Here is a 15,124-nt window from a genome sequence, read left to right on the forward strand (position 1 = left end):
TTACAATTTGACTGGAGTGTGTTTTCACTTTGCTTTTCAGCTTTATTCTCAAGCTCTCTTCACAAACGTCCTCTCTGTCCCTCTCTCTCTCCCTGGCTCCCCATCTTTGGGTAAACTAATATTCCATGGAAAAAGATTTCATGGCATCCAAACACGGCCTTAATTTTGTGTCCAATAATCAGTTTTGGACTTGCTTCTCAACTCAACTCAACTCAACTCAACTCAACTGAGCCTTTGTCCCAAACTAGTTAAGGTCGGCTATCATGAAGGTGAAAGAATTTACCTGGCTTAAATTGACTAAGTCTAGTCCTGACACTAGTTGGGTTTGTCTACATGGATCATTTTCTTCCATTTTCTCCTATCCAAGCCCATGTTCTCTATTATGTTCCTAGCCATTAAATCTTTCCTCACTGTTTCTATTCAAGCTGTTTTCGGTCTTCCCCTACCTCTTTTTACTCGAACTTGGCTCGAGTCACCTCAGTCTAATCTTCAACTCAACTTTGTACTCGCTTCTCAAACTCCAATGTAAACATTGCCTTAATTTGAGTCCAACAATCAGTTTTGGACTCTCAATTAATTCACAAAATTCAGAATAAACAGGGTCTTAATACATAAAGAGTTTAGGAGTACATCTCCAAAGTGGAAGCAGACAGTTTGCTAGGGAAATGCATTTTGCCGCTGGCTGTTGCATGTGAGAGCAGCCACCTCAGATGAATTAAATGAATTAGACAATCTGCTGAAAAGTTGTGGCTGCTCCCACATGCGACAGCCAGCCCGAGATGTGGAGTAGTGGCTAAAAAATCAGTAAAAGGTCGACCGTATTTTGAGTGGAGTTGTTTGTTTCCTGATTTTCATTCTTAATTTTTCTTGCCCTTTCCTCATTCAGTCCCTCTAGTATCTATCCCTCTCCCACCGTCCCTCATGAGGAAAAAATATTCATGGCAGCCAAATGTGCTCTAAGAGTTGTAATGATTAACTGAAAATCATACCTTAAATTACAAGGGGGGATCATGTACAGTGAACCAGCCGAAAAATGACATGTACACTCGGTATCTGAGCACACATTTTTTTCCAAGGAAAAATATAAGCTAGCAGACTAACAAGCAGAGGTATTAGCCCAATGATCCATATGGTTTAAGCAGCAATGGCAAGGCTTAGCAAATAAATGGCTTGAATCAATGAGTAAGCACCCACCCATATTTTTCCATGCATCATACCATGACTCAATAGTTTGTGTCTTTGAAGGAGTTATGAATAAATGTTAAATAACACTCACTTTAACAGCTTAAGCTTTTGAAGTAAGTGGCTGTTTCATATGGTATCAGAGCTATTCCCATTATAGATAGATGCCACTAGAAGATCGAATATAATCTCACTGTTCATTGATCTAGTCGGCGATCTCGTCGGCCTCATTGTATTAATTTTCATTACTCCTTTATGACATAAAATTATAATTGTGGTGTTGGGTTCATCAATGCCTTCTTCTTCACACATTAGCAAAGAGTTTATATGCTTTTGCATCTAAAGTTATTTGCCGGACGGCCGAAATTGCTCCAAGTAATCCTAGTGCTGAAAAGACTATAGCAATACCAGTATTTGCCCAGAAAAGTAAGCCCCGTTTAGATGGCATGAAGGTGACATTATAGAAGATTACTGGTAAAACGAAGTCGAGAGGCATGAATCCAAAAGCTCCAATCACTGAATTTATGTCTCCAAAAAATGGAAGCATTGCCGAGATGGTAGTTGCTATAACCACTGAAACTGAGCGAGAAATCAACCTTGGGATAACATTGCGAATGGAGAATTGGTTGCTCTTCGGGTCTGCAAATTTTCGTTCAAGAACCTCGTTTGTGGGTTGCAAGTAAACCTGCATCATTCATTGTAGTATGTGAAATTAGCTTTATGATCTAATGGGAGTGATCCAAATTTAAAATTTTCTCCTAGTTGGATGTTGTGGGCTCAGCCTTGGTTAGACTAAAACATGTAAAATAGAGTGAGCTCGCTCTATTATCAAAATATGATACTGCATATATCAGTGGCCTACATACATACATAGGCTACTGATGTTCCTGCTACCATGTTTTGATAATGACACAAATTCACCGTCTTTTATTATTTAACCAGTTGTCAAAACCTAATACAATTCTCAAAAAGCTCTCGACAGTATTAAAATGTAAAAAGACAATGTGAGTTTGTCTCATTATCAAAACCTGGTAGTGCAAATATCAGTAGCTTACACACAGATATATGAGAAATGCTGCACTGAAGGGCACCCTTAGAAAAACCAGTAACAAGGGAGCCCCCATTGAACCCTATATTATTTAACCAGTTGCCTCCATTTTTTTTTTATCTACTTACCACGCCTACGGCTGAAACTTGCAGAAATGTGAAGACATTGGTGATCACAAGAAACCATTTGGGTACTATAGGGTTCCCGTCGTTCATGAAGTTGCTAAGAACAGTGCCAGCTGACTGATTGCCAAATGCCCAATAGCCTGAGATAGCGACGCTGAAAAAAGTTGCAGTCACTACCCCATAACAGATACAGAGTCCCTTGAACATCTTCCCCGTCACTGGAGGTGCAAGAGTAGCCTTCACAAGAAGAGGGTCATTACAATCTTGTTAGCAAACATGGTTACAAAATTTTGGTTCCTGAATAATTTGGCCAGACAGATGTTCTAAGAAATTGAACAACACACTCACACACATATATAATACACAACAGAAAAAAATATGAAATAATGGTTAAATATGCATGTAATTTATCTTGCTAGTACAAAAGCATTAGATATCAGCATAATGTTTTATTTCTCACAAGATTTACATATAATATATGAGAAGCTAAGGAATTAATCTTCAAATTAGACTAACCTTTATTAACTAAAGATGATTATGATTTAGGACACTTTCTAATTTTTTGTAGATTTCTTTTTTAGTTAGAATTTCTAATTCAGGATAAGTTAGAATCTTAGGATTAATTAGTAATAGTTGAGAGAAATTAGCTAGGAAACAATAAGTTCTATAAATATGGGTGTATGTGTCTATTGAAAAAAAAGGAGATTTTGGATGGAATAAAATATCAGTTTTCTCTCTTTTCCTTGTGGATTCAAGGGTTTTCTTTGTGGATCCAGTGTTCTTCTTCTACGGGTTGAAGATAGATCTCTTTTCCTTGTGGATTCAAGGGTTTTCTTTGTGGATCCGGTGTTCTTCTTCTACGGGTTGAAGATAGATATTCGCCTTTCTCCGCACGCTTCTGCCGCATCAGATTACAAGTGTACTTCAGGGGGTAGATATTTCAGAAAAGTCAGGTTTAATTTGAAACATTCTATTTAATTCAAAAAATGTGACACATTTTAAATTATTCAAAAATTTTAAAGGGTAAAACAGTGTGGTAAAAATTTACAAATTTTTCAGAAATTTTAAATTATGTGGAGAATTCTAGAGCCAGGATTAGAGCCGAGTAGATTCCTTTCACCTTCTTCATAAAATTTTGCTGAAGGATTCATTTAACTGACCCCAACTAGTTTGGGACAAAGGCTTTGTTGTCTAAATATTCCTCCAGTCAATCATCAACTTATTCGAGTCTTATTTTTACTCTTGCAAAGTTTTCGTCCGTCTTTTTACACTGCCAATTCAGTAAAACACTCTTCGACTCAAGCTGAGTAATTTTTTTTTAATCTTAATCGAGTTTTCATTAGAGTTCTAGTTTTTAAGTTGATTGATGATTGTTTGATCGGAAACAAAAGCTAAGCTGCACATGTCAAAGTAAAAGTGCAGATATTAGGTCCCAATGCAAAGCATCTGTCTGAACAACTTACTTCATTGATTCATCACACTATAGTTACAAATATTTCTCTAGAATTTCTCAAGAAAGGTATATCACTGAATATCTTAATTAATTTATTTATTTTAGGTGTATAATGACAAAAAATTGGAAAAATTAGCGTGATGATATTTTCACCCCCTGCATTACTTGCACGCTCCCCTTATAATGTGATTTGACATAAAGTTGCCCACTTTTCACGTCAAATCACGTAATAAGGGCAGCGTGCCCGTAATGCAGGGGGAGTGAAAATATCATCTCCCAAAAATTAACATATTTAAAATCTATGAAACTATAAAATTTAAGAACAAAATTAGGGCAACAAATTACAGCATGCATTTAAACTTTAAAGTGATATTTTCATGATATTTTTGCAGTAAAAATAAAATATGAAGATGTCTTGATAATTTTTCAGAATCTCAAAAAAATAAAATAAATTTGGGACATTTTTGTTTTATAAAAAATATCATGATATTTCAAATAAAATCGGATGTATTTTACGAGTTACGAGTACGGCTCACACTAGATAATTCCTCATTGCAAAGACAAATTGTACAAGCCAAAGAAGATCCAAACCTGTATTTCTGGAATGATCCCATTCCCATATGTGGTGGCAATAATGGCAACGGCATTGAAGATCCCAAACACGCGATCTGCATTGTTGCTACTCAGGGAATAATCCCTCTCCGGTGCCTTGGATGAATTTCCTAAAAAAAATTTACCCTTGAGAAGATTGTTTAATTATGAAATATAACATTTAAGTTATTAATGAAGCTGATTTCTTACCTATATAAATAGACCCTGCTGTGGCACAGGCGCTATAAGCGAGAGATAGAAGCAATGAAACAAGGTTGATGTGCCTGAGTGAGTGAAAAGATGGGATTTGAGCCAAAACCAGCATAAGAACTCCAAAGATTGCGACGAATTCGTAAAGCTTCATGTTGCCATTTGGTTTTGAGACCAAGTAAATGTACTGTAGAATAACATCATTATCTCTTAATCATTCAACACTATCATTGCCTAAACTAATTTTCAAAAATATCTACTGCTACATGTTGTATTTATCATTGTGCTGATACTTTCGGTGAATATAAGATAAGATCAAAGTTTTGTAAAATCAATGGTTTAGGGCCGCTTTGGTTACACAATAAATCTTATGCACAAATAATGGCTATAATAGTTTTATAACTACCTTATTTTTCATTAGACGGGATATTTTTGTTATTTTCAATGAGACAAAGGTTTTTTGTTCATTTTCATGAGGTTTCGTTATGTTAGTTTCCATGAGATAGGGCACTTTAGTAATTTTTCATGCGATAGGGCACTTTGGTTAATTTTTATGAGATAAGAGTTTTTTTTATCATTATCATGAGATTTAGGCTATGTCAGCTAGGAATTTTTTTCATGATAAATTTCTCCAAGTGGTGAGAGAGGGGTACGGCAGGTGGGGTAAAGAGAGAGATTTGAGAGGTGAGAAGTGGCTAAAAATCAGAAAACTAGTGTCTCCAAGTGGTGATAAGTCTCTTATTTTGAGTAGAGTTTTTTTGTTTCCCGATTTTTATCCACTTCTCATCACTTGGAGACATTAGTTTCCTGATTTTTAGCCACTTCACCCGCCCTACCTCTCTCTCACCACTTGGAAACACTAGTTTATCATGAAAAAAAAATTCATGGCAGCCAAACGTGCCCTTAGCTTTATGTCATTTTCCATGATATAAGGCTATTTTAGTCAGTTTCTACGAGATTGTAGTGTTATGGTCATTTTTCATGATATACATATAGGTATTTTTTTAATAATTTTCTATGAGATAGGGGCATCTTTAGTATTTTGGTTATTTTCTGTGAGATAAGGGTATTTTGGTCATTTTATAAGATTTAAGTGTTTTTGTTATGTTCTATGAGATACAGGTATCTTTGGTCAATTTCAAAGAGAAAGTTCATTTTTTTTATGTGATAGGGGTGTTCTGTTATTTTTCATGAAATATGGGTTGTGGTCATGCATGTTTCATGAGATAGCGAATGCTTAGATCAATAAAACTCTATGATCCACTATTTATCCTGTTTTTTTAAGTATTATGTTGAAGAGGGTAAGTAGGGGAGAATGCCTCCACTAGAACAACCAACATTATAGGCCAATGGGTGAATGAATGTTTTATCCACATTGGAATAGGCAAAACCCCATCTCTTCCACCTATAGGGAGGGATGAGTTAAATTTGGAGAGCCCAAGCAGACAACTAAAGTGGTCCTTTGTTTTTATTTGGGGGTTTTGCAAAAGAAGTTTGTTTTTATTTGGGGGTTTTGCAAAAGAAGTCTCCAACTTTGCCTTATTTGCAAAAACAGTCTTATAGTAAGGCAAAAACATTCTCATAGTTTGACAAATATACAAATGGAGTTGTCAGATTTGAGTGAATTTTGCAAATCCAGTCTTGCCATTAATTTGTGACTAAATTACCCATCGTAGATATATTTTTACTCATAAAATGACCAAAATATCCTTATATGGGAAATGATAAAAGCATTCCCCTTTTTTGCTCTTCCCAAGAGGTTTGAAGAGGGCAAAAAAGGCAGTACTTTAGGGCAGTGATAAATCGACTCCATCTTAAATCGACCCCCCATGTGTCTATCTCTCTCCTCTGATAGACACATGGGGGTAGATTTATGATATATGGGAGTTGATTTATCACTCCCCTACTTTTATCATTACCAAATTAAATCAATGTTAGGTAATATTTGTAGGGAAATGTTATCAGCACTACTATATTTTGATGAGGGCACTCCTAACTTTATTAAAAGTACGGTATGGCCCGCACCATAGGATGATCCAAACTGTCCATTAGATGGGCCACATCCTAAAAAGGTTGTGCCCCAAAAATCATTTCCATAGGTTGATCCTAACCCTCCTATCTATCGAGGGTAAGGATCAACCTTCTAACATTCAGATCGGAGGGTTAGGGTCAACCTATGGAAATGATTTTTGGGGCACCACCTATTTAGGTTGTGGCCTATCTAATGGACGGTTTGGATCATCCTATGGTGCGGGCCATACCGTTGTCTTAATAAAGTGAGGAGTGCTCTCATCAAAATATAAGGTTATTTTTCACATATAAGGTTATTTTGGTCATTTTATGAGTAAAAATATATCTACCATGGGTGATTTAGTCACAAATTAATGGCAAAACTAGATTTGCAAATTTCATTCAAATGTGATGACTCCATTTGTAATTTGTCAAACTAGAAGTCTGCTTTTGCAAATAAGGCAAAGTAGGAGGCTTCTTTCACAAAAAAATCCTTTTTATTTTCTCAATATAAACTAACAAACCTTCATGCTCTGTCCTCCCAAAAGAGTACAACCAACAACCGCACCATAGCATACAGCAAATTGAATTGGCCCCACAAAATAACGACCCCAATTTGGTCCTACAAATACAATCACAAAATTACATCATATGCATGGGCTTTAGGACCCAAAGTTTGATCTTACCATTGATAGTAAAAACCGCGCCTAAGGGATTGAGTCGAGTCACTTGCTCGATGGTCTAAATCTTTGTTCTTTGACCTAGGTTGGGTTTCAATCCTAGTTTACCTACAAAAAAAGAGAAATTATATGGTGCCCGTCAAGTCCCTTGTTGGTGGTACGTCAAAAGTATCACCCTTGATGTTTGATCCAACATCAGCCTCTTAAAAAGTGGTCTGCTGTGGGATCAAACATCAAGGGTGGTACCACCCACAAGAGACTTGACGGTCGGGCACCATATAAAAACTCCCCCCAAAAAAAAACAAATGTAAAAGAGCGCTTACCTAAAATATCGTTGGCCATGTCCCTGAAGCGGAGGTGGCGGTGGCCGAGCTGAGCATGGTGCTCGAGGACAAAAGAGAGGAGATTATATGAATAGAAGGTCACGAGGGCTCCGATAGTCAAGCTCAAAACTCCGGCCACCCACCCAAGGGACCCCAACGCGAATGGCAAGCTTAGAAGTGCGGGAGCTACGATCGAAGTTGTTAGATGATATCCGCAATGTATCCATGAACCTGTAAACATTCATTCAACATATTAATTTTTTCTCATTTGGATTTTTGGTTAAATTAATTTAAAAAAGCATTGCCAAAGGTGTTAATTTCGATGTGGCAGGTGATCGGGTTTTTTAATCCACCATGATGGATTAATCCTAACCTTGTGATTCAAAAGCTCCATAGCTGATGGAATGCGTTAGGCTAGGCCCTTTAAAACTGTCCCATACCAGGCTTGGTCCCACCTAGTCCTGTACCTAGGTAGGTCCCCACTCAGGACCCTAGCACAGCGTTTTGGGTATTTTTCCAAGATGATTTAGATGGTTTTTGCAGGATGAGATCTATGATTCGTAACGGGTTCATGACATAGACATAGAAAATAGGGTCTAAGGATCCGACCGCGATAGATTCAAATAGATCGTGGCAGAGATGTAGGTGGATCCGACCCAAACTGCTCCCTAATTGATAAAAGGCAGAGCTGTAAGGCATTTTTGAGAAAATTCATGTATTAAAGCTTCTATTTTTTCATTATTAATAAATCTATTTATGGCAGATGAGTATGAGATCCCGACTGCATCGCTCCTCTGATGTTGGAGCTCAAAATTTTCACAAATCACAGGATGTGTGAGCTAGCACAAACAATTTAAACATATGCATTTAGCCTTGTTTGGATTGCAGGGATTTTCGGGAAAAGATTGGAAAGGAAAAATATTTCTAATTTTTTTTTACAATTTCCCTCTAAATCATTAAAAGAATAAAAAATAAATTCCATAGAATTTTTCCGTAAGAAATGTTTTTCTTGCAATCTAAACAGGGTGGGGATCATCAACTAGCAAGATTATAATGTTTTGATGAGTGAAAACGACAATGACTCTATGCAAACATGTCATATGTTACCCATAAAGAAAAAAACATGTCATATGTGCTTGGTGATCAAAAGGGCCATCGGAGTCAATCTGGTAGGTCTAGGTCTGATTCTGAACGGAAATTCCATTTGCATGATTAAGGCGTGCAAAGACCAATCACTTAAATTTTTTTGCCCAGTAAAATAATAGTCATAAAGTGCCATTTTTGGTAGGGTGCAGCTCGAGCCAGGTTTTACCCGACCCGCATCGATCCGACCCGAAAATAGCCTGGGTTGGGTTCAGGTTTCATGGGTTTCGGGTCGAGCCGGGTTGAGCATTCAAAAGCCCGCATGAATCTCGGGTCGAGCCGGGTTTGAAGGGGCCCGACCCGACCCGACCCGACCCGACCCGAGTTACATAAGTTATAGTATGTACATTTTTTTCTATTGTTAGTTAAAAGTTAAAAGTGAAAACCTACGCACCCACTGTTATTGTATGTGAGTGTAATTTCTGCTTCTATGAGTTGAGTTGATTCAAGTGTTTGATTCAGCATTGTTTGATTGTAATTACAACATTGTTTGATTACAACATTGTTTGATTCAAGTGTAATGTGAGTGTAATTACATCATTGTTTGATTCAAGTGTAATGTGAGTGTAATTTCTGCTTCTATGAGGTGAGTTGCCTTGCCAAACAAGAATTTTCCTTAAAAAATTGCGTCAACGTGAAAAAACCCGACCCGACCCGAGATTTATCATAGGTAGGGCCGGGTTTGGGAATCGTGGGTTTTCCGAAGAAAAAAAACCCGACCCGACCCGACCCGAGATATTTCTCGGGTAGGGTTGGGTTCTCCAAAACCCGACCCGCCCAACCCGAGTTGCAGCCCTAATTTTTGGTATAATCCATGTTCACACAAACATTTTTCTTGTATAACATAATGTTGTAGTTTCCTTGAATTTCTCAAGGCAAGTCCCTTGATTAAGTATGCTACTTAAGGTGTTTTTAAGCAACTTGTGGATGGTAAGTGGTTGAGACTCTTAGGACTAAAAATTAAACATAATTTTAAGTCCAACAATCGGTCCGCTCACAATCTTTTGTCACAATATAAAACTAACTGGGCTTTGGCTACGGTGTACAAGGTAGAACCTAGGAAAGAGAGTCCAATTTGAAGACTAAAAAAATAGGAGATCTAAAAGGCACTCAAAAAAGGGATCTGAATTACCAAGGCTTAAGCAGATCTGTTGACTCTCACAAACGAATACTAATAACTCAAAAAAAGAGTTTTTTATAAAAAAATTGACTTTTGTTAATTATAATTATACTCATTTCCATTTTGTTTGTTTTTTTTTTAAATAACTCATCTTGATTGGGAGCCTGTTTCGTCTCTGTCGCAGCCATGATTTTAAATCTCTGTTTCGGTTTCGGATTCGGACTCAGCCGAAACATATTTTCATCCTAAATCTTGCAATTTTTTTTTAAAAAAAAAGCAATTTAATGAAATTTCGGCCGAAATTTGGTAAATTTTGGAAATTTCGGTTTCGGTTCATTTCGGTCTTGACCCAAATCGGTCGAAATTTAAAACCATGGTCACAACTAAGTATGTCACCCAGAAATCAGCCTTTCTTTTTACCGCGAAGGGGCCGTGATAAAAATACATGTTTTTTAGTGTGATTAATCTCAGCCATTCAAATTATAAAATGAAAGGCTGATTTCTATGCAAACCAATCTCTTTTTGAAGAGCATTAAAAATTCTTTTGTTGATGACCTACTCACACAAAATAGAAAAAAAAATCACATAAACAAATTTATGGTAACTAGAAAATATTTTATTGTAAAGAAAAATACCTTTGGACTTGAGAACAAAGAGAGCTCCAGCATCAAGATTTTGAGGATCCAAAGGAGAAGGATTGTGAGGAGAAGGATTGTAAGGAGATGGTTTTAGCCTTCTATCCTCACCTATCTCTTGGTCTGAAGCAAAAAGTGGTGACAAAGTTCCCATCTTCTAAGAAGAGAAAGAAATCTAAGGATAAAAGGAAGGAGAGAGAGGGGGAGAAGCAGACTTCTACTTGTAAATATAAGGATGAAAAGGCCATATTGGAGTGTCAACGACCATACTTAACATTCAACTCCATTTAATGAGTGGATGATTGGATTTACCAAAATGTCCCTAACAATGGACTGTACTATGAGGTGGTATGCTGTCTTGATGCTTGTCCTATCTTGGAATTAATGTAGTTTTTGTAGTAAAAATAACTGTTATTTTCAAACTGATTTGAGTTTTTTTTTATGGGAAATGATATATTATTCACCCCCTTTTTCTTACTTGGGCCACCCGCTTGTAACGTAAAATGTAGTCATAACCATGGTTTAAAATTTCGACCGAAATCCGAAATTTCGGATACCGGCGGGGACCGAAACCGGAATTTTCCGAACTTCCATTCTTCGGTTTAATGACATTATTTATTAAAAAAAAAGTGATACAAATTTTCGGCCGAAATTTCAAAATTTGGGTATGGAATTTGGAACCAAATTACCAAATTTCGGACCAAAATTTCGGCGAAATCTGAAATTTCGGTGTTTGGTGGGGTCCGAAACGGTTACCGAAACCGAAATTTTAAACCATGGTCATAACTCATAAATACACTAGAGAGGGCTGGCCCATGGAAGAAAAGGGCCGAGTATATCACTACTATTTTTGTTTGAACAGCCCGACTGTGTGTATGAATGGGAAAGGATTGTCTGTGTGTTTGGATTAAACGTCCCGGCACCTTCTTGGTTATGAGGAATACAAGTGGAGGTGTAGAATGATGATTAGGCGCAGGTCATTTTGGAGAGGGTTCCCACCAGCCACCAATCTGGTAGGAGATGTGCATTTCATATTCATTAATAATTTACTTGAAGCTCCTTTAACGGGATTTGCTAGCGACCATGGCATGAACGCATTTCGCGGGTGGCTGTTGCACGTGAGAGCAGCCACACAGGTTCACTTTTCAGCGTATTTTGTCTTACTCATTTAATTGATATGACTTGGTGCATTTGTGAAACTGATTCCCTTTCTAAGGGTGTTTTACATGTCCTATCCATGGCCTTCTTTTCCTAATAATGAAACTTCGTTTCTTTGATCGGAATACAGATGAGATCATAAACGCCATCATTGAGGCCCCCTACTTTAATTACAACCAAACATAAACTTTTAGGCCCAATTTGGATTGCAAGTTTTTTTTTTCCCCGAAATGTTTGGAAATGAAAATATTACGTGAACCAACCGTATTCAATTTTTATTTAGAGAGACCTACAATTGATCAAGATGATATCCTTCTAGCTATAACGAGAAAACTTGAGTTGCCATGGCCACTCTCCTATTATATTTAAGAGGCCTTTTGACCTTCGTCGTGACTAAGTGCATCGCCTGAAATCAAACCATTTGCTTTTCTACGAATGGTTGAGGTTATTCTAACTGAAAACAGGCCTTTTTAGGCTCTGTTCGTTTAAAATTATGACAACCGATTGTGAGTGGGTGCCAAACCAATTATTGGACTCAAAATTACGTTTAAATCTGAATCCAATAATCGGTTAAGTAGTCACAATCGGTTGTCACAATCTTAAATGAACAGGGCCTTAATCTCATACAGGCAACACACTTAGTCGTGATGGAAGTGAAATCAACTCTATATTATAAGATCATAAATAAAAACTTCCTCGCAACTCTAAAATTGAAGCCCTCTATTCTATTCTTTAATTTTCTCCCAATAAAATAATGGTCCTAAATCACCATTTTTGGCATGATCCTTGATCACACGTACTATTTTCCTTTTATATGGGAAATGACAAACTCGTTTTGAGAAGTTATTCTTTAAAGAGAAAGTGGTTTGCAGAACTTGGGAAAAACAAGAAAAGTGTGAAACGCCTTCAAGGAAAAAGAGTGAAAACTCACGTCTTCAAGGAAAAAAGGGTGAAATGTCTTCAAGGGAGAGACTTGATCTTCTCTATGGTGAAGTTGGTGAAGAAGTTTGTGAAAAGTTTAAGGAAATACATTCAAACAGTGAGAATCGGCGCATGGATCCTAGACGGTATTGTGCATACTGGGTTTGTGATGGTCTAATCCGGTAAGATATTCTTGTAATTCTTATTATTCTTCGCATAGTAAAATCTTTTGAAGTTTTCCTCCGTGGATGTAGTCACACACAGTGGTGAACCACGTATATCTCTGGTATGATTTATTTGTGATTGCCTTTCACTTCTTTATTTTATGTTCTTACAAATCTAGTTTTATAATATTGTTAACCCACAACACTGAAGATACACTTTTGTGTTTGGTTTGATAATGAGACACTGGGGTGGGCTGTATAGTGAAATGCTCCAAATGAAATTCTCACGATTGGGGGCACCTATATGTCATTCGATATGATCTCAACCACTCATATCTAGGACCCACCGTGGAGTTGCTTAAAAATCACAGTCATTGGATAATCCTATTAGGCCAACTAGTGACTTGCAAACTCAAACTGGAGAAAAAAGAAGCGAACTACTCCAATTTCAAATCCTTTTCGTTTTTTCTAGTGTGATTCCTAAGCTATAACTTTTCACTGGTCAAAGTGGCAATGTCAGCCAGATTCCAAGATCTCTTTGATGAACCCAATAAGGGTTTACTTTTTTTTCCTTCTTAAAACGTTAAAGATACCTACATTTTTGTATATTGTCTTTTGTGGACTTTAGATATATAGCTACTATTTCTTCTGAAGTTGAAAGTTGAAACTCGAGAGCCAAACAATTTTATAAGCTTGAGAGAGAGAGAGAGAGAGAGAGAGAGAGAGAGAAGTGTATTTCAAACTTAGATCACTATGGCTTAAGACAAAATAACATTCAAAACATTAGGCAGAGAGAAAGAGGGTTAAAACAAAACTGTGTTCAAATGTGGCTAGCTAGTTTATTTGGACCTTGAGACACTTTGGTTGTGTTATTATAAAGACGTGCAGAACAGGTTGGTTTTGCCAGCCCTTTGCTCTCGAGCATTTGACCATGACCCATTAAAGGACGTGTAGTGTTGAGATATTTTGCAAAAGAAAAATAGAGGCATATAGTATAAGTGAGTACTTTTCCAGTGATCCGAAGCATTCATTTGTTGGGCCCCAATACTGATAGGTCATTCCCCATAGATTATCTATGTTGGACGATCTTAATAATTAGTAATGCAAAAAGATGACAGTGCAATATGTATCCTCAAATTGCTGGATTGGGATTGTCCAATGTATGAGAGTTTTCTCATAGTCCTGGCATAATCACTAGTGTTTGAATGTCTTCACGAAACTATGAAATATACAACTGGCAAGTATGAAAGAATTGTTGACTTTTATTTCTTAAAAAGTCCTTTATAAATCAAAATTACAAATGGGTTTTCTATTTGTCCTTTTGTGTAGGCCGGTAAATGGACATTCGAAAATCCGATTACCGTCCGCAACCGAATCCGTTTAAAGCGAATATTATCCGAATCCGTTTGAAGCGGATATTATCCGAATCCGTTTATGAGATATCCGGCTCTTAGCGGATACGAATCTGGTAAATGGTACATCCGATCCGTTTAACATCCGAATCCGAGAAGTACATCCGTTTATCCTGAATATCCGGATCCGGATCCGTATATCCGAATCCGTATCCGAATACCCGGATCTGAATCTGTATCCGAATATCCGGATCCGAATCCGTATCCGAATATCCGGATCCGAATCCGTATCCGAATATCCGGATCCGCATCCGTATCCGAATATCCTGAATATCCGTATCCGTATATCCGAATCCGTATCCGTGTATCCGAATCCGTATCCGAATCCGTGAAAATAATTTTCTTAGAAATAAATCCAAAATAACTACAATAGAAACAATTTTCTTGAAAATTATTTTCTCTTCACATTCTAGAGGGAAATTAAATGAATATGGTTACTTGCTTGGAGCCTTGGAGGTAGGGGTGTTCATTATTCGGTTAAAACCGAATAACCGAACCGAACCGAATTGGTTCGGTCGGTTCGGTTCGGTTTTTTTCCGTTTCGGCTCGGTTTCGGTTTTTTTTATTTGGCAATTCGGTTATTCGGTTTCGGTTATCTCAAAAAAAAATTCGGTTAACCGAAATAATGATAAAAATCATTATTTTTTCAAAAAAAAAGTGTGATATGGGCACTCCAAAGGATGATCAAAACCGTCCATTTGATTGATCACAACTTAATTAGGTTGTGCTCCAAAAATCATTTCGATTGGATGATCCTAGCCCTCCGATCGAAACCAAGATTTTGCTTTTTTCCCTCTTTATTAGAATTAATTTAAGAGAAAGTCAACTTGAAATACCAGAGAAATTATCTGATGCCCGACCGTGATGTCACGTCAAGGTGGTACGCCAGAGGTATCACCCTTGATATTTGATCCAACAGCAGCCTCTTAAAAAGTGATCTGCTGTTGGA

The 15,124-nt window shown here is 37.2% G+C and overlaps 1 protein-coding gene across 1 annotated transcript; it reads right to left on the bottom strand.

The window, feature by feature from the left end:
• Positions 1–1,154: 1,154 nt before the first annotated feature.
• LOC143863965 (GABA transporter 1-like) lies at positions 1,155–10,765 on the bottom strand. The gene is made up of 7 exons (XM_077374774.1): positions 10,521–10,765; positions 7,623–7,853; positions 7,144–7,241; positions 4,610–4,796; positions 4,400–4,530; positions 2,359–2,592; positions 1,155–1,867 (listed from the first exon to the last, which is right to left on the bottom strand). Exons 1-7 carry the CDS (start codon positions 10,672–10,674, stop codon positions 1,487–1,489), a joined length of 1,416 nt encoding a protein of 471 aa, XP_077230889.1. The 5' UTR covers positions 10,675–10,765; the 3' UTR covers positions 1,155–1,486.
• Positions 10,766–15,124: the final 4,359 nt, after the last annotated feature.

Source organism: Tasmannia lanceolata, unplaced genomic scaffold (genome assembly GCF_043159265.1).
Source record: "Tasmannia lanceolata isolate RefF3 unplaced genomic scaffold, GAP_Taslan_0.1 ptg000044l, whole genome shotgun sequence".
In the NCBI taxonomy this organism is placed as follows: Eukaryota; Viridiplantae; Streptophyta; class Magnoliopsida; order Canellales; family Winteraceae; genus Tasmannia; species Tasmannia lanceolata.